At 39.7% G+C, this 27,484-nt stretch overlaps 2 protein-coding genes, 2 long non-coding RNA genes and 2 other non-coding genes across 6 annotated transcripts in view; 4 read left to right on the top strand and 2 right to left on the bottom strand.

Annotated features, from left to right (window-relative positions):
* Nucleotides 1-27,484, bottom strand: part of LOC144065962 (uncharacterized) — a 174,673-nt gene that overhangs the window by 16,468 nt on the left and 130,721 nt on the right. The gene's annotated exons all lie outside the window — the stretch shown is intronic.
* On the top strand, nucleotides 371-9,041 carry LOC144065894 (uncharacterized). The gene is made up of 2 exons (XM_077589120.1): nucleotides 371-714; nucleotides 6,842-9,041. Exons 1-2 carry the CDS (start codon nucleotides 588-590, stop codon nucleotides 8,626-8,628), a joined length of 1,914 nt encoding a protein of 637 aa, XP_077445246.1. The 5' UTR covers nucleotides 371-587; the 3' UTR covers nucleotides 8,629-9,041.
* Nucleotides 16,033-16,106, top strand: trnai-aau (transfer RNA isoleucine (anticodon AAU)). The gene has a single exon. It is a non-coding gene; the product is annotated as a tRNA-Ile (tRNA).
* On the top strand, nucleotides 16,421-16,494 carry trnai-aau (transfer RNA isoleucine (anticodon AAU)). Its single transcript has one exon. It is a non-coding gene; the product is annotated as a tRNA-Ile (tRNA).
* LOC144065960 (uncharacterized) lies at nucleotides 18,864-21,750 on the bottom strand. The gene is made up of 2 exons (XR_013297360.1): nucleotides 21,475-21,750; nucleotides 18,864-20,497 (listed from the first exon to the last, which is right to left on the bottom strand). It is a non-coding gene; the product is annotated as an uncharacterized LOC144065960 (long non-coding RNA).
* LOC144066095 (uncharacterized) lies at nucleotides 22,426-25,784 on the top strand. Its single transcript, XM_077589443.1, has 2 exons — nucleotides 22,426-22,441; nucleotides 23,844-25,784. The coding sequence occupies exons 1-2, from the start codon at nucleotides 22,426-22,428 to the stop codon at nucleotides 25,409-25,411; spliced, it is 1,584 nt and encodes a 527-aa protein (XP_077445569.1). The 3' UTR covers nucleotides 25,412-25,784.

Below are 27,484 nucleotides of genomic sequence, written 5' to 3'. Positions count from 1 at the left end.
GTCCATCAAGAGAATGTGGACAAAAGCATGAATCGGCACGGGATTCCCATTCTTGTAGTATTACTCCCACTATTTTACACTTAACATTTTAAACAAAGGCAAAACCAAAATATTTCATCGCATTTCATCCTGATTTCGTTTTAATGGTCAAGATGCTTATGTGAAACAAAATCATTGGCCCAGCATGACTCTACGATTTTTTAATTATGCTTTTTAATAAGAACTAGTGCTAAGAAAGGCAGTACATGTCTCTTAAGATCATTCGTCCCCCGATTCCATGACAAAAACGTCTCACTGTAGACCCCCTCCAGCGAAATAAAGTTGATTAGGCGGACACGGGGTTAAAATTGGGGCGGGATCTAAGACGCGAAGGGGCTCGGCGTTGCCTTACCCATCATGCAATGCATGTATAAGAAAGACTGGCCAACGTGGAACGGTTTTTCGTCTTTATCCATTCACTTAGTTACGACGAAATCTCGGCGACGTTTCCAGCGTGACTTAGTCGGACATCAGTACGTCCATTTTCGAGTATTCTCGGAACTCGTTGAAGTTTGAAGACCTAGCCTCGTGGGTGGCTAACAAAGGAAATGGCGAGAACAACACAGACTGCGGAAAACTTCCAGGGGGGAGTTTGTGGCGTCACATTGGAGCCTTCGTATCACTCGACTCTTGGGAAAATCATGCATGCCAGAGTTGTTCTTCACAGACTAGAAGGTTAGTTTACCTTTGGTGATTATTTATTTGTATAACATATACTGTGCGTGACATCATGCATGCACTGCGTCCGGATTTATTTCTGTATAGTACTGCTTTGGACATGTTTTTCCACGTGTATACTGGGTGCGTTCACTTGATGCACGGGGTTTCCCCCAGCGCAGCGAGCGTTGCCAGATTGGGCGCGCTCCCGCCTTTTTTTCCAAAGACTTGGGGTGAGAGAAAAATGAATCTGGTGGCGGGATACTGGATCTATACTGGGAAATCGGGAGACTAAATAAGTATCATACTTATTTAGTATCATAATCCAATCATACTGTATGTGACTCCAATCTATATTTCACGTTTGCAGCTTATATGGGCATTCATTTAATAATCGGGATTTGTAAAAGTCTTTGAAATCGTTGAAAATACTTGAATTTTACCTGTAATGTTTTCAAGGTTTAAAAATGTTAGAATTTTGCATACAGTCCTTGAAAATGCTTGAAAGAGTTCGGCACACTATTCCTCAGCACCCTGTATGGAAATAGGAATTTCCGTAACCCTACTAAATAATGGGAAATGAAGTAAATTTGCTTCATCGCCGCTACACATCCGTTCCAGTGCAGCTTTGCAACAAGGCTGTGGGATTCGCCCACTTTGTGGAATATTGGCGCAAATTGGGAAGATGAACACGCCAAGCCACCCACACTAATTTCAAAACCCTTTGGAAATGATAATAAACACATTATTTAATCAATGCATAACATGTCATTTGAAAGATGGATGTGTTAAATGTGAGATAGGTGGAAAAAGCCAATGTTGTTTTTGTTGTCTTTCAGTTAGAGCAAGCAAAGTCCAAAATGATTGTCATCTAATGGATGTTACTATGTTTGTAGCCAATTAGGGTTTGAAGCCTGAGGATACTCAGGAGGAACAACTTGGACCCTAAGCTTCTGGTAACCTTCTACAGAGCCACTGTGGAGAGCATTCTGGTATAATGCATTAGTGTGGTACGCTGGAAGCACGGCAGCAGACAGAAAAGCCATGCAAAGAGTGATCAACACCACCCAGAAGATCATGGGCTGCTCGCTGCCCTCACTGAATTACCGTATTTTGACAACTATTCGGCGCATTGTATTTTAAGCCGCAGTGTCAGTAACGAGTGCTATTTCTGTGTTTTAGACACACAAAGCACGCACCGTTTCATTACACGCATATATATTATATATGGATGAACATCAAAACGCAATAGCGCTGGCTACCGGAAGCAGCTCATTCAGCCGGAATGAGCGAGGAGCAACCTTCTGAATGCATTGGCCCAATGGCCATCTCCCCGTACGGTCACCCGGAAGCGGCTTCATTCTGATCTGATCTCCCACATTTGGCTTTGGGAGGTCTTTGGCGGATCTGTCGTAAGTCGATTTCCCTGTCCGGCGTTTCCACACCAACTTGTCAGTCACCCCGACCACCACATGTGGTTGCAGTAGGCTGTCTGCAACTGGTAGGGAGGATTTGAGCCTCCTTGACATTAAGCGCTGGGCGGGGCTACTGCCTAACCCCTAGGGTGTGGGCGTGTTGCGCCAGTGGAGGATGGCCATCCATGCGTCTGATTTGGCCCGCATACAGAGCGATTTGACTATATTTACAGCCGCCTTGGCTTTGCCTTTGACTTCGGATGGCGGGGCGACGACGTGACATGGGTAAAACCCCAGCTTGAAGCAAACTTTCTGAATTGTTCACAGGCGAAGTGGGGGTCATTGTCAGTAATTACCTTGTCCAGTTGCCCATGACGCGTAAATTGGGCTCTGCCGCGAGTGATCAGCGTGTTGGCGGATAGGTCAGGCAGCTGGTCAATTTCGCTGGAATCAGAAGGTAGTGACATTCAGGTGCTGGGCTTGGTCCAGCTGCGCATACTCTGCCTGGGCTGAAAACACAGTGTGGTGCACAAGTGGAGTGTCTGTTGTTATGCGTGGCAGCGCAGCGCAGCTCAGCGTGTCACTAACATACATTTCAGGCCCAGGCTTCTACACCACATCCAAGTTGTAGCACTGCAGTTGCATTAACATTCCTTGAAGACGTTTTGGCGCACTCAGGAGGGGCTTCTTGAATATGGTGATCAGCGGTTTGTGGTCCGTTTCTGCTGTGACCATTTCCCTGCCATGTAAGTACTGGTGGAATCCTTGGCACGCAAAAACTAGCCTCAGACACTTTCTCGATTTAAGCATAATTTGGTTCAGTTTGTGTTAGGGCTCTCGAGGCGAAAGCCACCGGCTGTCCGCCTTGCAGCAAGCAGCATCCAAGCCCACTCATGCTGGCATTACTCTGGATGGTGACAGGTTTTGTGACATCATAGTGTCTGAGAACAGGTGTGTTGGAGACCAGCCGCTTTATCTTATTTACTGCGTCCTCATGTTTGGCCAGCCAGTGCCATTCTGTGTCTTTATCCAAGAGTCTGCGGAGTGGTTCACACACCTCAGAGCGCTTTGGGAGGAATTTGGCAAGATGGGTCATGTGAAATATTAATTGTATTCTTATATTTAATCTTGCTCCCTTCTGCACTCTTATGAATATAAAGTTACTAGAATAGAATTTTACTGACACCGTCAACAACTTCTCTTTGGTCCTACTGCTCATGACGTTACAAGTGGCACCGGTGTCTAGCTGGCATGCTTGCCTTTTCCTGTTCAATCGCAGGTGCACAAACCATTTCCTACCTTAATACGGACCAACCTAAATGATAGTTCTTGATTTTCCCATTTTTAACGAATATTTGGCGTTTTTACATCAATTTTTTTCTTTTTGTGTTTTAGTTCAATAAGTATTTTGTAAAATGTAAAAATAACTGTAAAAATATTTTCTGTTTTCCACTTTAACTTTGAACATAAAAACATATTTTGTTTCCTTTTGAAATGACATGATTAAAAGACATTTCCCTTACTAAGAAAAAAAATAAACATTGTTTTAGAGTTAAGTGACGAATTTTGCGCATGCGCGAATCAAGCGTCACTTCTTTCGATGGCATTCGCTTTATAAATGCAAGAGAGTGGGACATAAGAAATAAATATTCATCAAATGGTCTGACATGGTTTTAGCAAAAAATATTGCGCAGGTTCGAATTAAATTGAAAACTAAATTGAGCATAAATCACTTGCGGCTAAAAAAGGAGGCGACGCTTAAAGCGCATGCGCAGAACAAATCGTTCATGATACGATCAAAATCATTCCACACTGGGGGAAACTCTTTAGAATTATCAATAATTACGTAAAAGTCCATCCAACAGACCCACGACACTTGGATAAAGTTTATTTCCTTATACTAAACACTTTGGCCAAACGATACATTTTCTGTATCAGTCACGTGGTTCTTTCTTAAAGCAATACACACAACAATACGGGATTTCTCTCGAGTTATCAGCACAGTGCTGACGCACCAGCGTCGCTCGTTCCATCACTATTTATCAGCAAAACCTGCTTTAGCTTAGCCCAGCTAGCAGCTATCAAAGAAACAAGTCGTCGAAAAGCTTGTTTATACTTTAGCTTAATTTAGCTGGCAGCTATCAAAGGAACAAGTCGTCAAATAGCTTGTTTATGCTTTAGCTTAGCTAGCAGCTATCAAAGGAACAAGTCGACAAAGAACTTGTTGTAGGTTTCCTGGCTATATTAGCTCGGCATAGCTAGCAGCTATCAAATAAACAAGTCGTCGAAGTGCTTGTTTATGCTTTAGCATAGTAGCAGCTATCTAAGAAACACGCTGAACTCGTTGGGGGTTTCCGGGCTAATTTAGCTTAGCCTAGCTAGCTGCTATCAAAGCCGCCGCCATCATCAGAATTCACGTGTGGAAATGTCGGCAAGAACACAACGGCCAAAGCCCCAGGAGGAACTTTTTGAGGTCAAACAGGAGCATTCAACTCGGGAGCAATCGACAGTTTGCAACATAACGCACGAGAAAGTTGTTCTTCATAGACTAGAAAGTGGGTTCACTTTTTATTTCCATGCATTCCCTTAAAGGTATTCTATTGACATGACACTATAGTAGCGTACGTACATTTTCATGAATTTGCACTAGCACCATTCGAAGAAAGATGTAATAAATTCGATTTAATGTAACCACTCTAGGAGGGAAGAATGAGTCTCAACGCGTTAATACTTAACAACGGCATTAAACAGTAGCTTTCCTTTTATTGTATCCTTATCACAAACAATGTATTTTTCAAATTACGCAACGTGCGAGCGCCCCCAGAGTCATTCCTGCTACTCGCCCTCCATTTTTGAGTGACATAACACTCATTTGCTTGCTCTAAATTGAAAATTTTAAAAATGGAGATGTAGATGCACTAAACAACAACGAGAGCAGCGTTCAAACAATGATGTCAAAGTTGCGGCCCGATGGCCAAATCTGGCCCACTGCCGGTCTGTGGTGCGGTCTGCGGAAGTACTTCATATTTAATGCTAAAATTCAAATGCAGCTTATAAATAAATAGAATATGAACTATCATCAGAGATCATCACTACATCACTCCGCACAGACATTGACGTAGGGTCCTCAGAGGCAAGAGCGCTTCACCTCATAGAACTACCAGTACCAACAGAGGCCACCTTCGAGCGCAAGAAGGCCGAATACTTGAATCTGTGTGCCAGAAATTTGTCTGGAAATGCACCATCTACCCAGTCGAGGTTTGCTGCCGAGGCTACATTGGGCTTCTCCAACTGTTTTTAATTCCAACATTCATTGATTCATTTTCTGATATGCTACATCGTGTATAGGGGGGGCTGGATCCTATCCCAGCTGCCTTTGGGCCAGAGGAGAGGAACAGCCTGAATCGGTGGCCAGCCAATCGCAGAGCACGAGGAGAGAAAAACCCATTCACTCTCACACTTATACCTAGGGACAATTCAGAGTGTCCAATCAGACGATACAGTGGTACCTCTACATATGAGCTTAATTCGTTCCGGGACTGAGCTCGTGTGTCTATCTTATCGTAACTCGAGCGAACGTTTCCCGTTGAAATGAACTAAAAGCAAATGAATTCGTTCCAGCCCTCTGAAAAAACATCAAAAACAGGATATTGATTGGATTTTTTTTTTTATTTCTTCAAATTCGCCATCTATTAACAAAGTAACACATAACTAGTGGTTTAATAGTAATAAAATGTGTTTAATAGAACTAAAATTAGATGGATTTTGCGGCGGGTACAGAGAGGGACATAGAGGGTTGGGGGGTTCTTTCCACGGCAACGCACTCGTAACCGAACAAACAAATTTAAATTAACTCGGATTAATATATACAGTCACACTCAAACATACGTTTAATGTAACTTCACACAAAACTGAATTCTAATTTGGTTTTACATTTTTATAACTTCTGGCTGGGTTAGCTGTTTGCCACGCCTCCACCCTCACGTTCGCTATCGATGGGCTGTTTGCTGTAGTATTCCCTTCAAAATATTCCGAAAATAATGCACACAAATGTCCTAACAATAGGATAACGCACGACCACTTGCCAATGAGAAGTAGTCTTGAATTAGCGATTGCTCCGTTAACGGGAGCTAACAGGCTAAGGGGGGGACACTGAAAAAATGCAACGCTCCGCTCAGTGCTCGCGGACACGTTACAAAGAGGTATAGTTGCGACCAGAGATATTACACGAGGAGTTGCGAGGGAGAGAGCCAGTGCCCCTGATGTTCCTATGAGCAGCCAACGAGAAGTAATATACTATACTGCTCGTATTAGCGATCGCTCCGGCATTAGCCGGAATCCGGCATCTCATTAATCCCCCAAATAATAATAGACCTGCTACTGAATAAAAGATAATGTTTTTTAATGCCTCCCCTTTGGCGAAAGCATTTTAACTAAATTAAAATCTAAAACATAAAAGAGAATGTTTACAATGAAAAGGCTCCAAAAAAGATTTGACTAATTTTAAGTGAAGAAACTTTTCTGACCAATAGTGCCATACTTTGAAAAATGCACCTATAAACAATTTTCAACTCATGTTGCTGTTGACTAGAAAACTACAGTAGTAAGTACTGCATTGTGACGAAATGAATGTATGGCGCCCTTTTCCGTTTGGTTTCATTTCTGTGAACAAGAAATTCAGTCATTTATATTTGGAAAATGGTTAATCATTTATCTTTGTGTCTTTGCAGGTTTCAGAAATGATCTTGGTGCTGATGGGCATGAGTCTGTTGACCTTGAAGGGGAAGTTGAGCTCCCCCAAATCAAAGAGGAGGAGCCAGAGTTCCCTCAACAACAAATGGGAGACGAGCAACGTCCAATCAAAAGGGAGGAAGATCATTTCTCCTGGTCACTTGGTGAGTTCGTGAAGAGGGAAGATGTTCTGGGCGTGGCCAGTGGAGGGGCGGAACCTGCAAACACAGGAACATGGCCCCTAATTAAAGAGGAGGAGCCAGAGTTCCCTCAACAGTGCAAAAGAGAAGAGCAACCTCCAATCAAAAACGAGGAATGTGTCAAATGGTCAACTGGTGAGCCTTTCAAGAGTGAAGATGATCTGGGCGTGGCCAACATAGGGGCGGAGCTTCTGAGCGGCAGCTCAACAGAAGGATGGCGAGCAGAAAATTTAGTTGCTCCTTTATTAGATGGCAACGACTTGCTTTTTGACGATGATGATGTTGAAGATGTTAAGAAAAATCCCAGTGGTGACAAACTTTGCAAATGCTTTCAGTGTGGGAAAACTTTTGGGAAAAAGTCTTCTTTGAAAACACATATGAGGAGCCACACTGGGGAGAAACCCTTATCATGTACAGTTTGTGGTAAAACATTTACACAGAAGGGACACTTAATTAGTCATGCAAGAACACACACAGGCGAAAAACCATTTTCGTGTTCAGTTTGTGGTAAAACATTTACACACAAGGGAAATGTAAAAATACACACAAGAACCCACACTGGTGAAAAACCATTTACGTGTTTGGTTTGCGGTAAAGCCTTTTCTAAAAATGAATCCTTAAAAATCCACATAAGAACCCACACTAGTGAAAAACCATTTTCGTGTTCAGTTTGCGGTAAAGCCTTTTCTCAAAATGAATCCTTAAAAATCCACATAAGAACCCACACTGGTGAAAAACCATTTTCGTGTTCAGTTTGTGGTCAAAGATTCACACGGAAGGGACACTTAATTAGTCATGCAAGAACCCACACTGGTGAAAAACCATTTTCGTGTTCAGTTTGTGGTAAAACATTTAAGCGGAAGGGAAGTGTAACAATACACACAAGAACCCACACGGGTGAAAAGCCATTTTCGTGTTCAGTTTGTGGTCAAAGATTCACACGGAAGGGAGACTTAATTAGTCATGCAAGAACCCACACTGGTGAAAAACCATTTTCGTGTTCAGTTTGCGGTAAAGCCTTTTCTCGCAATGAATCCTTAAAAATCCACATAAGAACCCACACTGGTGAAAAACCATTTTCATGTTCAGTTTGTGGTAAAACATTTATAGAGAAGAGAACTTTAAAAAAACACACAATAACCCACACTGGTGAAAAACCATTTTCGTGTTCAGTTTGCGGTAAAGCCTTTTATCAAAAGCACCACTTAGAAGACCACACAAGAACCCACACTGGCAAAAAACCATTTTCCTGCTCAGTTTGCGGTAAAGCCTTTTCTCAAAAGCACCACTTAGAAGACCACACAAGAACCCACACTGGCGAAAAACCATTTTCCTGCTCAGTTTGTGGTCAAGCCTATTCTCTAAAGCAACATTTAAAAAGACACGTAATAACCCACACTGGCAAAAAAACATTTTCCTGCTCAGTTTGTGGGCGAACATTTTCCCATAGGAGAAGCTTAAAAGAACACTTATTAACCCACACTGAAGAACAATGTTTTCCTGCTCAATTAAAAAGCTACACAATTGAAAAACTATATACTATAAATATATGGACAAATACTAAAATTGTTATCACGACAAAATAAAATAAATCAGTCGATAGGACAACTACGCCAAGCAGCCCCAGACTCTACTATTTCCCGTAGATAAAGTTCTGCGTAGTGACTGCTGGGATATAGAGTTCTTAATACACCCAGTTCTTCAATACACTTAGTATGACGGCGAGCACACTAATTTGGTGCTCACCGTCATTTCGGCTGTATTTACAAAAGAAATCCTGCCGCTAAATGTTGGCGTCAACAGAGCATTCAAAGCTAGACTGTGAATTATATATATATACAACTACGCCAAGCAGCCCCAGAATCTACTATTTCCCGTAGAAAAAGTACTGCGCAGTGACTGCTGGGATATAGAGTTCTTCAATACACTCAGTATGACGGCGAGCACACTAATTTGGTGCTCGCCGTCATTTCGGCTGTATTTACAAAAGAAATCCTACCGCTAGATTTTGGCTTCAACGGAGCATTCAAAGGTAGACTGCGAACTATATAAATATATTTATATATATATATATATATATATATATATATATATATATATATATATATATATATATATATATATATATATATATATATATATGTGTATATATGTGTATAAATATATATATATATATATATATATATAATATATTATATAATAACTCAAAGCTTGCCGTCATTCCCGGAGGCTTAAGAACTACAACCGCTCGACCCGGCGTTTTGGAAGACTCATTTGGGCAATTGTTGAATTCGGACACAGAAAATGAGGACTTTGATGGATTTGTGGGTGATGATGACATAGGTAAGTTGTAAAATGTCTAAATAAAGTACAACCAAACTCAGTTTTGCTTCCGTTACCTTTTTAAAAACATGTTTTTAGCGTGTGGGTGTAGCGTGCAAGAACTATATTTCCCAGCAGTCACTGCACACCGGAACCCGGAAATAGGCTACTTCCGGTAGCCAGCGCTATTGCGTTTCGATGTTCATCCATATATAATATATATGCGTCTAAAAAACGGTGCTTTGTGTGTTTAAAATACAGAAATAGCACCCGTTACTGACACTGCGGCTAAAAATACGATGCGCCGAATAGTCGTGAAAATACGGTACCCACGTCGGTCAGAAACCCTTTTTCTGCTCAGCTTCTTGCCAGAGATTTAGTTGTAAGGATAGACTTAAAAGACGCAAATGTGTTGTGATAAGCAGTGGCCAATCACGGCTTTGCTTGCTTTTTCAATTTCTGTATGAAAGATCATTCTAAGTGAAGTATAATTGTTTTTGCATTCTGAAAATCTTGTTTACACTTTTTAACGTGTAATATCGATCCACACGATTCAAATACAGTAATACCTTAAGATACGAGCTTACTGCGGGGTCGAGCTAGTATGTCAATTTACTCGTATCTCAAGTCAATTCTTCCCATAGAAATGAACAAAATACAAATTAATCAGTTTCCATCCTAAAAAAAAACACCAAAATTTGTTTTAATTTACTACCGACTCACAATTGGGAACCATCTGGTATGTTCTCATCTCAAATTTGTCTCGTATGTTGGAACACTTGTATGTCAAGGTATTACTGTATAAGAAAATTGAGTGTCGTTGAAGATTTAATTTAATTTACTATCTAAATAATATGGAAAATGTCGTCACAGTTAAAGACATGCCTAAGTAATTTGAAAAATTGCAGATTTGCTAGCAAATCCAATAAGAATATTGAGTGTTATTCAAACATGATACATTTGAATGAAAATGATTGATATATTGAATCTAGGATCTAAGAAACATGATTAGAAATATTGTGTGAAAGATAATGAATTTGCTCAAAATAAATAAATAAGTTGTACAATGTCCTTATACTTTTGTCTTATTATAAGATGAATCACGATTTTAAACTGATTTAACGTGTCATTTTTTTGGTAGTTCCAATAAAACTCTTTTGAGGGAAAATACTTTTTGGGTCTTTTTGTTGAAAAAAAATCAGCATTCCAAATTCAAAGGTGACAAAAAAGAGAAGCGTTATTTGCTCAGATTTAATGAATACATTAATTTGAACAATTTGACAAATTAATATGTAAGATTGTTTTCTTTCTACAGGTGTGAAAATACGCTAACTTCATTATCTGAAATTAACGGTAAATTGATTTTATCTTTTTGATGTTGAAGGGGATAATTGGGAGATATGTAACTAGATTTTTATTTTATGTGCAACTATAGGAAAAACATCGAGTAAGAAAGTTTTATAGGAGATGATAGACAAACTACAAAGGGAATGTAATGTTAAATGTTTGCAAAAAACTACTAGATTGGGGTATTGCTCATTTCAAACAACTGCGCGATACACATTATTGAATGAATTTGGAGTTTTTGATTAGCATGCATTTTATGTGGCTTAATTTCTGTAAAGGGTACAGGCTTAATATATTAATCCTCGCAAACGGGGGATAGGTGGTTCATTTCTATTGAAAAATATACTGTTAGGGTTATTGGTCTTACATTATTATATATTTGCTCGCAATGAAGTACGCTTTGCTTTACTTAGCTCATTAACACAAGAAAAGTTATTATAGTCTACATCTGCTTGCAATGAAGTAAATGCTTTGCTCCTTAGTTAGACCAAACAACAGGAACGTCGAATCCTTTTGGACTGCTGGGATGTGGAGAAGAACCTTCGTCTCTACATGACCTTCATTTGTTTTGAGAGCTAAAACTTGTATTGTAACTAGGGTCCTTTACTATTGACTTCTCACTCCTATTTTCCCAACCCTCCCTTGAGAGCTGAGACGTCCATTGTAACTATGGTCCTTGAAGCTAAAACAGGGAAAAGATGCGTGTAACGTGAGAATGAACCTGGACAGAGATGAGTCGATTCGATTCTCTCTTGCAAGAATTTCAGAGGATTGCCCCATCTCTTTATTTGTGCGGGCATTTGAGAATGCCTATTGGTGAACTTATCATACCACTACTAGGATCCAAGGGTGAAGAGATCATCCTGCCTTTAACTTCCCCAGTAGCCACTAAGTGCTACTCACTGACTATCACTCATTCCTTCATCTATGCTCCAAAGTGCCCTGTCAACTTGATGGGCCAGGACCTTATAAAGATGTGTCCTGTCCAGATGGACAACAACTCCAAGACTCTCCTGCAAGGCACCACCAAGCAACTGCCCCAATCTTTGCTGTGTGGGATAGACTGGCTAGTTGGCTTAATAATTGTTTGTTCATGTCGCGCCATGTGGCCAAACTCGCTTTACAATTGTTTGTTAAGATCGTAAAATGTAAGATAGACTGGCCAAACTGGCTTTACAATTGTTTAAGATCGTGGAATGTAAGATAGGCTAACTAGCTGGCTTTGCAATTGTTTGTCAAGATCGTGGAATGTAAGATAGGCTAATTAGCTGGCTTTGCAATTGTTTGCTTGTATTGTGCGATGTGGCCAACTAGCTTAATAATTGTTTGTTCGAATCGCGCGATGTAAGATAGGCTGCAGCAGTTTGTGTGAGCTATAAAAATATCGTGTTTGCATACAACTTAGCCCTGCAAATGTCTAACCATATCAGCCTAAAGTTTTGTTTACATAAACTTTGTCCTACATCACTGTCTTAGAAATATTTCCCTGTTTTCCTATATAAAGACTGACCCACTGTTCATTCGGAGAGAGAGTTGCAAAGGACACCACGCTGAGCGGTTCACCACTGTTAGAGCTCTCTCTCCATCTTGCAGTCTGGTAATAAACCTATTTCCTTTAAATTGATCTCACCTTTTCTGTGCCTTTTCCTGAAGTTGTATTACAGATCTATCAGCTGACATCTACTGGGCTCGCATTGACACCGACTCCGACGGCTGGAAACAAGCCGAACACTACTGGCCTTTGTGACTGCCCTGGGTGCGGCACCTACGTACATATGATTTGGTTTCTGACTGCTTGCATTGCACGTTCTACTATGATAGCCAAGGTAATGAGGTCTATACTTCGTTACAAACAATTTAAGGACACACTTGGCAAATACATTGTGGCGATTTGTTTATTGGTAACCCGGAGTGGCTTTCAATACACATTTGTCTGATGAACAATTAAAATGGTACATGAAGGATAACCCACCAGATCTCTCCATGTCACCATCTCATCCACATGTTTCCATGATGATATCTCCTCACTCAGCTAAAGACCTTGGGCCCTTTGTATGAGAATACATTTTGGCTAAGGATTGGAAACCCACCATAACTCAATCTTTGTTTTATTCTCCATTTCTTGATGTTTATTGTGTCCAATCTGAAAAAGTCAAACCATGCTTCATTTTGGAGCATCGACTGTTGGAAGACACCATGGTTGTGAAACAATGGACAGTGACATGGCCTCAATGGTTCTCGCTGACCTGCCGGACACAATTTGTTCCGTTACTCCTACAGACATGGGCTTGTGTAACGTTGCTTTTGCACTTTTCACATGACTTCCAATCCCGTGCATGTCGAAAGCAATTTTTATAATTCAACTGTTCATTTCCGTAAATACTACAATGACATTGAAAAATACATTTTTTTAAAGGTACTTAGTCAAGTGAAAACAACAGTGGCTGAGGATGCCAATCACATTTTGGGATTATTATTCATTGAAAAAAGCAATATTTTTTGTCACTTTTACTGACCCAAGATGCCTCTTGAATTGTATGAAGTTTCCTTGCTTCCTACCTTGGCGTCTTGTGGAGCTTGGACGTCTTGGTATTTGTCTCCTTGACTGCCCCCCTCAGGTCAGTGGTGTGCTCCTGGATTAGCTTTGGCATATGGCCAATTCATTCCAACTTGGTCTCAATCGTGGAAGCCTATTGACAAGGAGGACGTTTAAAATGTTAAGACAATTTGAAAAACAAGCACTTTTTAATCAGTGCTTTTTTGATGAAAATGTTGACCATAATTCTTGCTGAACTTTTATTCTTGACAATGAAACCAACCTTCAGAACAATGTTGCTCGACCTCCAGGAACGGTGGGCCACTAAAAAAGCAAACGTGCAGGGTCTCTTTTAAGGTGCTCAGTCAGCTTGATGTCTGCCATCTATAGAAGAAATGGCATGATGAACATTTTGATGGAGAACATTGCATCGGTACAAAGTGGGTTAAGGATGACACATTGAGTTTTTTTTCTTGTAAATGTACTCGTTCTCTAGGCATCCTTGACCACCTTGCACACCACCAAGGACTTCAAGAGGAAGATTTGTCTATTTTTTCCCATGCTCAAGGCTATTCTTGAATCCCAGACCTTGAAGGAATCCTGCAGGAGCAGCTCTCCTTGTGACTCAATGCATTCATCAAAACCTGAAGGGGGAGAGATGAAGGTGACATGTAAGCAAACTGGACTTGATTCGTGAGCAAATGTTTTGCCATCTTGTCATGTTCAGTTACCTTCCAGCATGGAGAGATGCATGGCATCATTGGCATTCTTGGGAATGCCAAGAGTTATATTGAGGGCTTTTTTGAGCTGCTCTTACCCTTCTTCAGAGCATTGCAGCGGATTTTTAAATAAGCCAACAGACGCTTACAATGGCTGCGAGACACTGTTCTCACAGAATAACGAGAATTTACTGTGTATAGGTATTGTTATATGCTCCGTTTGTGTTACATCTTTTGGACCCAATTGCAGTGAAGCAGGCAAGGAGAAGGAAGTAGTACTCAAACGAAACTTTAATAACTTAAACCGGAGGCAATAGACTAACAAAAGACTTGGCGTCAAATAACAAAACAAAACCTGACTAGGGGAGACACGGGAAAGCGAGGAACGAGGAGCGCCACGTTGGATCGAGGAAAATGTGGAAACATGGCATGGTAATCAGCAGACGATCCAACAATGACAAAGCAGTCAGTGGGGTTATAATAGACTGACACGTGTTGACGAGACAATTAGGAACACCTGGGAAACAAGAGGGAGGAAGGATACACCAGGGGCGGAGACACGACAGCTGAACACAATGGGCAATCACTCAGACAGGAAACCAGGCGGGAAAAAGCATAACAAAACCAAGCAACCCTAACAGTTTGTCTGTTGTGTAGTAAAGCAAGTTTAAGATTACATCCATGTTCATTTCAGTGAGCTGTTTGATTTGTTTCATTATGTTAGGGACCTTCATGAGACAAAATAAAAGGTGATGTTGAATTAATTTCTTTCTAATGGGGTTCAGGTTTACGGAAGCTTATCGCACTCACCTTGAAAATAAAATAAAATAAAGTCCTGGCTGCTTTTCAAATTAATTCATCTTTGGTGTTGTTTTTTTGAAGTATTTTTTTCTTCGTTTTTCAAATTAATTTATTGTCTGATGGTTTTTTTCTTTGTTTTTCAAAATGTATTTTTGGTGTTATGTTTTTGAATTATTTTTTTCTTGTTTTTATTTATTTATTTTTTCCTCAGAAAAAAATACATTCAAAAATCGAGCAAACAGCAGTTATCGACATATTTGGAAGTCTCGCGTGGACTGTGTCCCCCAAATTCTAGACAGGAGGACCCGTGCTCGCGTACACACCTACCTCCATTCAGCACAATCAAGTTTTATCCAGATATGCGGCAAAGATAGTGTGAGACAGCCCAGTCATCAAGTCACCTTAATGACAAGTACGCTTCATGTTTAAGTCATGGGTTCGATCCCCAAACGGGCAAGACCTTTCTAGAGCATGGGTGTCAAAGTGGTGGCCCGGGGGCCAAATCTGGCCCGCTGCATCATTTTGTGCGGCCCGGGAAAGTAAATCATGAGTGCCGACTTTCTGTTTTAGGATCACATTCAAATGATTATAGATGTACATTACATTTCCTGATTTTCCCCTTTTTAAAATCAAGCATTGCAATTTTTTAATCCAATTTTTTTCTTTTGTGTTTTTAGTTTAACTATACAAATATTTTCCATTTTCCAATTAAAAAAATATTTTGTTTCCACTTTAAATAAAAAACATGATTAAAAGACATTTTCCAATATTAAGAAAAAAAAGCTCAAACAAACATTGCTTTAGATCTATAAAAACTGACTGTTTAGGGCTTTTGAGCCAGTTCTTTTAATCCAATTTAGAACAATTAAAAAAAATCTAGATATTAGATCTAAAATGGTCTGGCCCACATGAAATGGCGTTGATGTTGATGTGGCCCGCGAACCAACCCAGGTTTGACACCCTTGCTCTAGAGTAAAACTGCCTAAAATGATTTATTTTGCCGTAACATAACAGTTTAGCTATCTGATATTTGCACTTGCGGGCATCACATAAAAATCATGGCCACTTTGCACATAGCTGGTTAGCTCAGTTGGTCAGAGCGAGGTGCTAATAATGCCAAGGTCGTGGATTTGACCTCCATATGGGCCATGACCTCTCCGTAGTCATTTGAAATTGCCTATTCCAACTTCTTTTGCCGTAACATAAGTGTTTAGCTAGCTGAAGTGTTGCATTTGCGTCATCACGCAAAAAAATGCCTTTTTCATGGCTGGTTAGCTCGGTTGGTCAGAGCGTGGTGCTAATCACGCCAATGTCGTGGGTTCGACCCCCGTACGGGCCATCACCTCTCCGTAGTCTTTTGAAATTGCCGACTACAACTTCGTTTGCCGTAACATAATTGTTTAGCTAGCTGACGTGTTGCATTTGTGTCATCACGCAAAAATCTGGGTTTTACGGCACATGGTCAGTTAGCTCAGTTGGTCAGAGCATGGCACTAATAACGCCAATGTCACGGGTTCGACCCCTGTACGGGCCACGACCTCTCTGCACCATTTGAAATTGCCTACTATAGCTGCTTTTGCCGTAACATAACTGTTTAGCTAGCTGACGTGTTGCATTTGCGTCATAAGGCAAAATCTGGATTCCCAGACATGTGGCCAGTTAGCTCAGTTGGTCAGAGTGTGGTGCTAATAACGCCAAGGTCATGGGTTCAACCCCCACATGTGCCATGACCTCTCTGTGATAGTTGAAATTGCCTAATACAACTTCTTTTGCCCAAATATAACATAATGTCTTGTCTTGATGTTTCCTCAGTTTCTGTGATCTGATAAATTCTCAGCTCCACAAGGCAGAAGAACCCACCCAGGATGTGAATCATCTCAGTGAGGGAATACTTGAGGTTTGTTCCCACCACATTTCTGTCCTTCCCAAATGGTTGTGAAATTAAATTTGTCTTCATACTCAAGTGGGCAGAACAGTGTTTCTCAACTTTGCTTAGCCTCCAATGAGGAAGCCTGTAGAAAATGATAATAGGATTACGCTTAATAGTCGTCACAAGTGCAAAAATCTCCAAATAAAGATGTAAAAACTCTTAAAATAGAATCAACAAAATGCTGTAACAGAGTTGTCTATCTGTCTGGTAAGTTGACTGAGCTACCTTGCTAATGCTAGTGGGTTAATGTTCTGAACCTTAGCTTTTCATGCTAATTGCTAGCATGCGTGAGTATGAGTTTAGACACAGTTGTCGTATGTTCTATCAATATTAGAATATAATCACACATCACAAAATATTTATAGTTTAGGATTGTGGTCACATTTTTCACTCTTTCATGGATATCTTTTTAACTTGATGCTAAAAGCTAAGCTAACCACAAGTGACATAGAACCCTTCTTGAGAGTAATTACTTGCCCAAGACGCTAAACAAAAAGTGCATAACCTGATGACAACACTTTTTTCACAATTGAATATAACTTTTACAAATGGAAGTATAGTTCTATAACCATAAAGATACAATTCAATCTTAAATGGCCATCCAGAATAATTTATCGCATTTCCCTTCCCAGTACGTGTATGAGACCAACAAAAACAGCGACAAAGTGGTCCTCGGGAAAGGCACGTACGGGGTGGTGTATGCCGGCAGGGACGTTAGCAGCCATCAAGAAGATTCCAGAAAAGGACAGCACGTGAGTGGATTGTTTGTCCTTCCACTTGACAGCCACTAACAAACAAATATTCCCAGCCGCTCCACGAGGAAATCTGCCTGATCAAGCAACTGAAGCACCGGAATATCGTCCAGTATCTGTGCTCCCTCAGCGAGGACTCTTTCATCAAGATCTTCATAGAAGAAGTCCCAGGAGGTTTGTAGACAAAGCAGTGTTGATGAATAAATCCCAAATACTGTATTTTCACAACTATAAAATGCACCTTGTGATAGGGTGCAGTCTCGTTTGAGGGTATATTTTCAGTTTTTTGTCAATACATTGGACGCCTCATCCGATAAGGCACTAGCATGACACTAGGCTTGCGTATATTATGCTATCCGCTAGCGTACCTATGTTATGCTATCCGCTAGCGTGCCTATGTTATGCTATTCGCTAAAGTACCTATGTTATGCTAGCCTCTAGCGTACCTGTTTTGCTAGCCGCTAGCGTACCTGTTAAGCTAGCCGCTAGCGTACCTATGTTTTGCTATCCGCTAGCGTACCTGTTATGCTAGCCACTAGCGTATGTTATGCTATCTGCTAGCATACATATGTCATGCTATCCGTTAGCATATGTTATGCTATCCGTTAGCATATGTTATGCTATCCGCTAGCGTGCCTATGTTATGCTATTCGCTAGAGTACCTATGTTATGCTAGCCTCTAGCGTACCTATGTTTTGCTAGCCACTAGCGTACCCGTTAAGCTAGCCGCTAGCGTATGTTAAGCTAGCCGCTAGCATATGTTATGTTAGCCACTAGCGTATGTTATGCTAGCTGCTAGCGTACCTATGTTTTGCTATCCGCTAGCGTACCTGTTATGCTAGCCACTAGCGTATGTTATGCTATCTGCTAGCATACATATGTCATGCTATCCGTTAGCATATGTTATGCTATCCGTTAGCATATGTTATGCTATCCGCTAGAGTACCTATGTTATGCTATCCGCTAGCGTGCCTATGTTATGCTATTCACTAGAGTACCTATGTTATGCTAGCCTCTAGCGTACCTATGTTTTGTTAGCCACTAGCGTACCCGTTAAGCTAGCCGCTAGCGTATGTTAAGCTAGCCGCTAGCATATGTTATGTTAGCCACTAGCGTATGTTATGCTAGCTGCTAGCGTACCTATGTTTTGCTATCCGCTAGCGTACCTGTTATGTATTCGGATTTTCTGTTTTAACAATTGGGAAAAACAACTGCAATGTGTCACTGTCAATCATGAGTACTGAAAATGCAAATTTGAACTAAATAAATCATACTGGAAAAAGAAAAATTGCTCCAGCGTCTATAACCCAGGAGACTTAATAAACAATTTCCAAAACGGGCCTTAATATGTGACTCAAAGTCATGTTTTGGTATACATTTCTGCAATATTGAGTACTTACTTGTGGACTAAGTGTCTTTCTCAAACTGATGAATTTATTGAATCCATATTGGCAGATTTACAAATAACACCTAGATAACTAATAACACACAAAAACGAAAATTAGCTTTAAAAAAATAGACAATTTGTGAAATAAAATAAATACACAAAAATTGACAAAACACCTCGTTGGCTGAGTACCAAGAGGAATTAGGGGTTTTATTCTTTATTTCTCTTTATATTACTTTAGCTTGCAACTTTCTGGCTGAGCTTGTCTCGTGCTGCCTTTCTCTTACCGAGAGCGCTATTTCTGCTGCAATTATCTTCCCATTTAGCAAACGTACGCTCGCTCAAGCGCCACTGCTCCCACTACAGGAGGTATGGTGAAACTGACATTAAAATACACAAAAAAATACAGTGAAACTAAAATGTGGCAGTTACATATCAATTGCCAGATAAGTTTAGTTACATGCCAATCAAATCCGTTTGGATAAATATAAAAGTGTAATAGAACTACAAAATGAACCCAAAGTCAGTTCTGGTGAAGTTGTTAACTGCGCAAGGAAAAGGAGTTCTCCCCTTTGTGGATTCTCATGTGGGTTCTTAAATTTTGCTTTTGAGAAAAGGCTTGACCACAAAATGAGCAGGAAATTTGTTTTTCACCAGTGTGGGTTCTCGTGTGCCTTTTTAAATGTTCCTTTCGAGAAAAGGCTTGACCACAAACTGAGCACGAAAATGTTTTTTTGCCAGTGTGGGGGCTTGTGTGACTAATTAAGCTTTTCTTCCATGTGAATGTCTGACCACAAATTAAGCACGAAAATTGTTTTTCACCAGTGTGGGTTCTTGTGTGGAGTTTTAACTTGTGCTTGAGAGAGAAAGATTTACCACAAATCGAGCACGAAAACGGTTTTTCACCAGTGTGGGTCCTTGTGTGGATGATTAAGTCCTGCTTTTGAAAGAAAGCATGACCACAAATTGAGCAGGAAAATGGTTTTCCACCAGTGTGGGTTCTTGTGTGGCTTTATAAGTTTGCTTTCTGTGTGAATGTTTTACCACAAACGGAGCACAAAAACGGTTTCTGCCCAATGTGGGTTGCCATATGTCTTTTCAAAGTAAACATTTTACCAAAGGTTTTCCCACACTGAGAACATTTGCAGAGTTTGCCGCCACTGGGATTTTTCTTAAGACCTTCATCGTCATCATTATCATAAAGCAAGTCGTCACTATCTGATGGAGGAGCAATAAAAGCTTCTTCTTGCCATCCTTTTGTTGAGTCGCTGCCGTGCAGAGGCTCCGCCCCTCTGCCGGCCACGCCTAGATCAACTTCACTCTTGAAAGGCTCAGCAGTTGACCAAGTGACATCTTGCTGCTCCTCCTTTTTGATTGAAAGTTGCTCTTCTCTCTTTTGCTCTTTAATTTGGGGCCATGTTAAAGTGTTTGCAGGCTCCGCCCCTCCGCTGGCCACGCCAAGATCATCTTCTCTCTTCAAGGACGCACCAGTTGACCAGGTGACATCTTCTTCCTCCTTTTTTTTATTTTAAGTTGCTCTTCTCTCTCTCTGTCTTGAGGGAACTCTGGCTCCTCCTCTTCGATTTGAGGGGGCTCAACATCCTCTTTGGCACCAGAAAACTCTGACACCTTCCCATCAGGACCAAGATATTTTCTGAAACCTGCAAAGACCCCAAGATAAATTATATATTTTATAAACTGTCTATTATTCTATCTAGAGGTTCTTTATGTTAGACTGGTAATTAAGTCTTATACTTATATTTGCAGTGGTTAGGCTGGAAAGAAAGGACTAATATGCTGGTCGCTACAGTAACGAAGCTAAACAGAAGAGGATGCCATACATTTGTGATGTTGTCAACATAGGACTACTGTAGTATTGTCATCAATAGCCAAAGGGGTTTAAACGTTTTTTTGAAGTGTATTTCACTAAAAAAGGTCTATTGGTCAGTAAAGTAACCTCACAGGCCCTTGAAGTTTTTCCAAATCTTTTTTGAGCCTCTTCTTTGCAGATATTCGCTTGTATTTTTGAGATTTTAATTTATTTGGAATCCTTTTAGAAAAGGGTGAAGCATCAAATATAAATTTTAATCATTTTTAATTAAAAAGGAAAAATGACAGCTATTCTTTTTTTGTTGACATTAAAAAAAAATGGAAAAAGAGCCAACATTCAGTTTTATCGATTTATTTTTCTAAATCAATAATTTTGAAATGTATTTTTGGATTGAAATAAGAGCTGTTTTTAGAGTTCTTAAACAAAGAAAACATTATGTATATATATATATATATATATATATATATATATATAAAGATATATATATATATATATATATATATATATATATATATATATAAAGATATATATATATATATATAAAGATATATATATATATATATATATATATATATATAAAGATATATATATATATATATAGCCTTTTTATGATTTCATATTTTTATATGCATTACAGCATGAAAATGGGAAATAGTTGTTATGATTTGTACTTTTCCCATGATTTATTCTGCATGGTTTTGTTTGTACTGTTTAATTGTCTTGAAATCCAGCTTGTACCTTCTGTCCACAAAAAATGCCCTTTTATAACACATTGAGAGAATATATAAATATAAAAAGTGAACCCACCTTCTAGTCTGTGAAGAACAACTTTTGCATGCCTTATTTTGCAAACGATCGAGTGTTCCTCGTGGAACACTCCCACACGGGAATTCTGATGGAGGCACCTTTGATAGATGCTAGCAGGCTAAACTAAAGTAGGCCGCAAAGCTTCAACAAGGCTTTAGACGCCTTAAAGATGATGTTGACTGAAACTTAAGACGGAAGAGTAGTTAAGCAAGACACATCGACCACGCGTGGGTTTAGTTAAGTGGTGGAAATTGAGGAAAAACTTGGCGCGCTACGGTCACGACAAGATCGTGACTGAAGACGGAACCTTGACTTTTGGGGTTGCGCATTCGCGGAACATTGCGTCACTTCTGCAACTCGAGCGTCACTTCTTTCGGTGGCATTAGGTTTATTAAAAACAAGAGAGTCGAACATAGGAAATAATTATTCTTCAAATGGTCTGACATATGGTTTGAATAAAAATATTTTCGTAGGTTTGAATTTACGACATAAGTCACCATGAAGAAGGTTGCCGCTCAAAAGGAGGCGACGCAATACGCGCAAGCGCAGAACAAATCGACAAATTATCAAGGAACCATTGCTGTTTTGCCAAATTGAATCACGAGAGATGAAGTTCTTCAACGAAAATGTACCAACTTGCACGAATCATTCCCTAATTTGCTTAAATGAATTGAATTTGTGAGAAGAAATAAATGGCTTAAAGTGCCTCCATCATATATCGGGGTCCAAAGGAGGCGGGGCTACGGTCCAGATGGAGATCAAAGTGAGTGGCGTCACCAGGAGCTCTTTGCTCTTTGATGTCACCTATCAAAGCGCGTGGCTCTTTGCTCTTTGATGTTAACTACGCAAATATGCAGCATCCAGAGGATGGCATAACAGTCAGATGCTGCAGTTGGACGTCCTCGACTCATCTGGAGACACGAGACTCATTTGGACAAACTTTTGGAAACAATGAAAATCCTTCAAGGTAAGTTGGTTTCAACTTTGAGATAGTTTAGCCATTGACTGAGTGAAAGAGTCCTGCTCACATGTTGGCGTTTATTTACTTGTGATGTAAAAAAGTGACTGAAAAATATAAAATTTAGTGTGTTCAGATTGTAAAAAGTGGCCAGAAGCTTTTACTATACTTTAATTTGTGGCTTTTTCTGAGCTTTGTCTTTGTTTGGTCGGTCGTAGTCGTTATGCTTGGTGCCAAGTCATGGAGATGTTTTTATTTCATTTGCGACATTTTTTGACGGATAATATTGGTGTTTGCAGCTAGCTCATTTTAGACATCTTTAAAAAACAGCCATTTTGACATAATTGCACTTTTGCTTCCTATTTAACCAATCGATATTCATCATTTAGTTTTGTTAAGTCGAAAACAACATTTGGGATATCGCAATGTGCCAAACCCTCAGCCATTAATTGCCTAAATTCCTATTTATTAACTTAAACAGTGAACGCATTCAGCTCAATATTAAATTCATCATCGTGTACGGGTAAATTGGTCATGCAGGGTTTTTTTTTATCATGCTGTCTTTGCTGTCGTGCTAATTATGTTTTACGTTTTTATACCTTTGTTGTCCCGGCTGGGTTGGCTGTTTGCCCCGCCTCCACCCTCACTTTCACTATCGATGGGCCGTTTGCTTTTGTATTCCCTTCAAAATATTCCGACAATGATGCACACAAATGTCCTCACAATAGGATAACGCACTTCCACTTGCCAATGAGAAGTAGTCTTGAATTAGCGATCGCTTTGTTAACGGGAGCTAACAGGCTAAGGGGGGGAAAAACACTGAAAAAAACGCTCAGTGCTCGCAGAGACGTTACAAAGAAGTATAGTTGCGACCAGAGATATTACACGAGGAGTTGCGGGGGAGAGAGCCAGTGCCCCTGACCGTTCTTATGAGCAGCCAACAATAAGTAATATACTATACGTACTGCTCGTATTAGCGATCGCTCCGGCATTCGCCGGAATCCGGCATTCGCCGGAATCCGGCATCTCATCAATCCCCCAAATAATAATAGACCTGCTACTGAATAAACGATAATGTTTTTTTAATGCCTCCCCTTTGGCGAAAGCATTTTAACTAAATTAAAATCTAAAACATAAAAGAGAATGTTTACAATGAAAAGGCTCCAAAAAAGATTTGACTAATTTAAAGTGAAGAAACTTTTCTGACCAATAGTGCCATACTTTGAAAAATGCACCTATAAACAGTTTTCAACTCATGTTGCTGTTGACTAGAAAACTACAGTAGTATGTACTGCATTGTGACGAAATGAATGTATGGCGCCCTTTTCCGTTTGGTTTCATTTCTGTGAACAAGAAATTCAGTCATTTATAATTGGAAAATGGTTAATCATTTATCTTTGTGTCTTTGCAGGTTTCAGAAATGATCTTGGTGCTGATGGGCATGAGTCTGTTGACCTTGAAGGGGAAGTTGAGCTCCCCCAAATCAAAGAGGAGGAGCCAGAGTTCCCTCAACAACAAATGGGAGACGAGCAACGTCCAATCAAAGGGGAGGAAGATCATTTCTCCTGGTCACTTGGTGAGTTCGTGAAGAGGGAAGATGTTCTGGGCGTGGCCAGTGGAGGGGCGGAACCTGCAAACACAGGAACATGGCCCCTAATTAAAGAGGAGGAGCCAGAGTTCCCTCAACAGTGCAAAAGAGAAGAGCAACCTCCAATCAAAAACGAGGAATGTGTCAAATGGTCAACTGGTGAGCCTTTCAAGAGTGAAGATGATCTGGGCGCGGCCAACATAGGGGCGGAGCTTCTGAGCGGCAGCTCAACAGAAGGATGGCGAGCAGAAAATTTAATTGCTCCTTTATCAGGTGGCAACGACTTGCTTTTTGACGATGATGATGTTGAAGATGTTAAGAAAAATCCCAGTGGTGACAAATTTTGCAAATGCTTTCAGTGTGGGAAAACTTTTGGGAAAAAGTCTTCTTTGAAAACACATATGAGGAGCCACACTGGGGAGAAACCCTTATCATGTACAGTTTGTGGTAAAACATTTACACAGAAGGGACACTTAATTAGTCATGCAAGAACACACACAGGCGAAAAACCATTTTTGTGTTCAGTTTGCGGTAAAAGATTCACACGGAAGGGACACTTAATTAGTCATGCAAGAACCCACACTGGTGAAAAACCATTTTCGTGTTCAGTTTGCGGTAAAGCCTTTTCTCTAAAGCACCACTTAGAAGACCACACAAGAACCCACACTGGCGAAAAACCATTTTCCTGCTCAGTTTGCGGTAAAGCCTTTTCTCACAATGAATACTTAAAAATCCACATAAGAACCCACACTGGTGAAAAACCATTTTCGTGTTCAGTTTGCGGTAAAGCCTTTTCTCTCAATGAATCCTTAAAAATCCACATAAGAACCCACACTGGTGAAAAACCATTTTCGTGTTCAGTTTGTGGTCAAAGATTCACACGGAAGGGAGACTTAATTAGTCATGCAAGAACCCACACGGGTGAAAAACCATTTTCGTGTTCAGTTTGTGGTAAAACATTTACACAGAAGGGACACTTAAATAGACATGCAAGAACACACACAGGCGAAAAGCCATTTTCGTGTTCAGTTTGTGGTCAAAGATTCACACGGAAAGGAGACTTAATTAGTCATGCAAGAACCCACACGGGTGAAAAAACATTTTCGTGTTCAGTTTGTGGTAAAACATTTAAACGGAAGGGAAGTGTAACAATACACACAAGAACCCACACTGGTGAAAAACCATTTTCATGTTCAGTTTGTGGTAAAACATTTACAGAGAAGAGAAATTTAAAAATCCACATAAGAACCCACACTGGCAAAAAACCATTTTCCTGCTCAGTTTGTGGTCAAGCCTATTCTCGAAAGCAATATTTAAAAAAACACTTATTAACACACACTGAAGAACAATGTTTTCCTGCTCAGTCTGTGGCCACAGATTCGCTACAATAGCCCAATTAAAAAGCTACACAATTCAAAAACCTGAAAAGAAGACTTAACAACCCGCAGAGGAGAAAAGCCCTTTTTTTGCTCGATTTGTGGCAGGAATATCTTAAAAACACAATTACCCACACGTCAGAAACCTTTTTCCTCCTCAGCTTCTTGCCAGAGATTTTGTCGTAAGGATAGACTTAAAAGACGCAAATGTGTTGTAATAAGCAGTGGCCAATCACGGCTTTGCTTGCTTTTTCAAATTCTGTATGAAAGATCATTGTAATCGAAGTATAATTGTATTTTGCATTCTGAAATTCTTGTTTACACTTTTTAATCTGTAATTTAACGTGTCATCTTTTTGGTAGTTTCAATAAAGCTCTCTTTTTGGTGAAAAAAACTTTTTGGGTCTTTTTGTTGACAAAATCAGCCTTCCAAATTCAAAGGTAACAAAAAAGTGAAGCGTTATTTGCTCAGATTTAATGAATACATTAATTTGAACAATTTGACAAATTATGATTTAAAAGATTGTTTTCTTTCTCGAGGTGTGAAAATACGGTAACTTCATGTCTGTAATTAACGGTAAATTGTTTTTATCTTTTTGATGTTGAAGGGGATTATTGGTAGATTTTTATTTTATGTGTAACTATTGGAAAAACATTGAGTAAGAAAGTTTTATAGGACAAACTACAAAGGGAATGTAATGTTAAATGTTTGCAAAACACTACTAGATTGGGGTATTATTCACATTATTGAATGAATTTGGAGTTCTTGATTAGCATGCACTTTATATGGCTTAATTGCTGTAAAGGGTACAGGCTTAATATATTAATCCTTGCCAACAGGGGAAGATGGTTGTTCAATTCTATTTAAAAATATACATTTATTTATTTGTTTCTGAATGTGAATGTAACTATTGCAGGGAACGAGTGCCTTTTTTTGTGTGCCAGGCTGGAGAGGTGTTTTTTTTTAACTCCTGTGAAGAATCCAGCTTGGTTTTCCTTTTGTATTTTTTTCCTTTTTTTTTTTTTTAGGTTACACAGTCTTTCTATTGTTTTGGAATCAAGTCGACCTTCTTATGTTCACTTGTGGGAAGTAAGTGAAGTTTGTATATGGGGGAAACCAGTCTAGCTATTTATTACAGTACAGTAATACCTCGACATACGAGTGCCCAGACATACGAGCAATTTGAGATACGAGTAAAATTTCGAGCAAATATTTATCTTGAGATATGAGACAAATGTTGATATACGAGCATACAGCGGACCTGAGACGCTGTTCATAAGAACATCATGGCCACTGTCTTTCCCATCGCAAGGCCCTTGTGTAATGTCTCTACGAGCACTGGGTGGAGCGTTGCATTTTTTCAGTGGTTTTTTTCCGTTAGTGCGAATGGCGGATCGATCACTAATACGAGAGAAGTATATACTACTTCTCATTGGCAAGTGGTCCTGCGTTATCCTATTGTGAGGACATTTGTGTGCATCGTTTTGGGAATATTTTGAAGGGAAGACAAAATCAAACAACAGTCGATATTGAATGAAAGTCAGTTTGGAGGCGGGGCAAATAGAGCCAACCCAAGAGAAGAGAGGTATCAAATGTTAAACAAAATTAGAATTAAGTTTAGTGTTAGGTTCGATTAAACTTATTTTTGAGTGTGTCTGCAACGTAATCTAAGTTCATTTCAGTTTGTTTATGTTATGTTACGAGCGTGTTGCCGTGCAAAAAGTCTCTCCGTCTAATTTTAGTACTATTAAACACATTTTAGTACTATTAAACACATTTTAGTACTATTAAACACATTTTAGTACTATTAAACACATTTTAGTACTATTAAACACATTTTAGTACTATTAAACACATTTTAGTACTATTAAACACATTTTAGTACTATTAAACACATTTTAGGACAATTAAACCACTAGTTATTTGTGACTTTGTTAAAAGATGTCGAATTAGAACAAATACGTAAATGTTTTTCCAATCCAATATCCTGTTTTTGGTGTTTTTTCATAGGCTTGGAACGAATTAATTTGTTTTTAGTTCATTTCTATGGGAAACGTTGATTTGAGATACGGGTAAATCGACATACGC

Source organism: Stigmatopora argus, chromosome 20, assembly GCF_051989625.1.
Source record: "Stigmatopora argus isolate UIUO_Sarg chromosome 20, RoL_Sarg_1.0, whole genome shotgun sequence".
NCBI classification, from domain to species: domain Eukaryota; kingdom Metazoa; phylum Chordata; class Actinopteri; order Syngnathiformes; family Syngnathidae; genus Stigmatopora; species Stigmatopora argus.
Note: the sequence above shows the minus strand (reverse complement) of the source record. Positions and strands in the feature narration are given on the sequence as shown.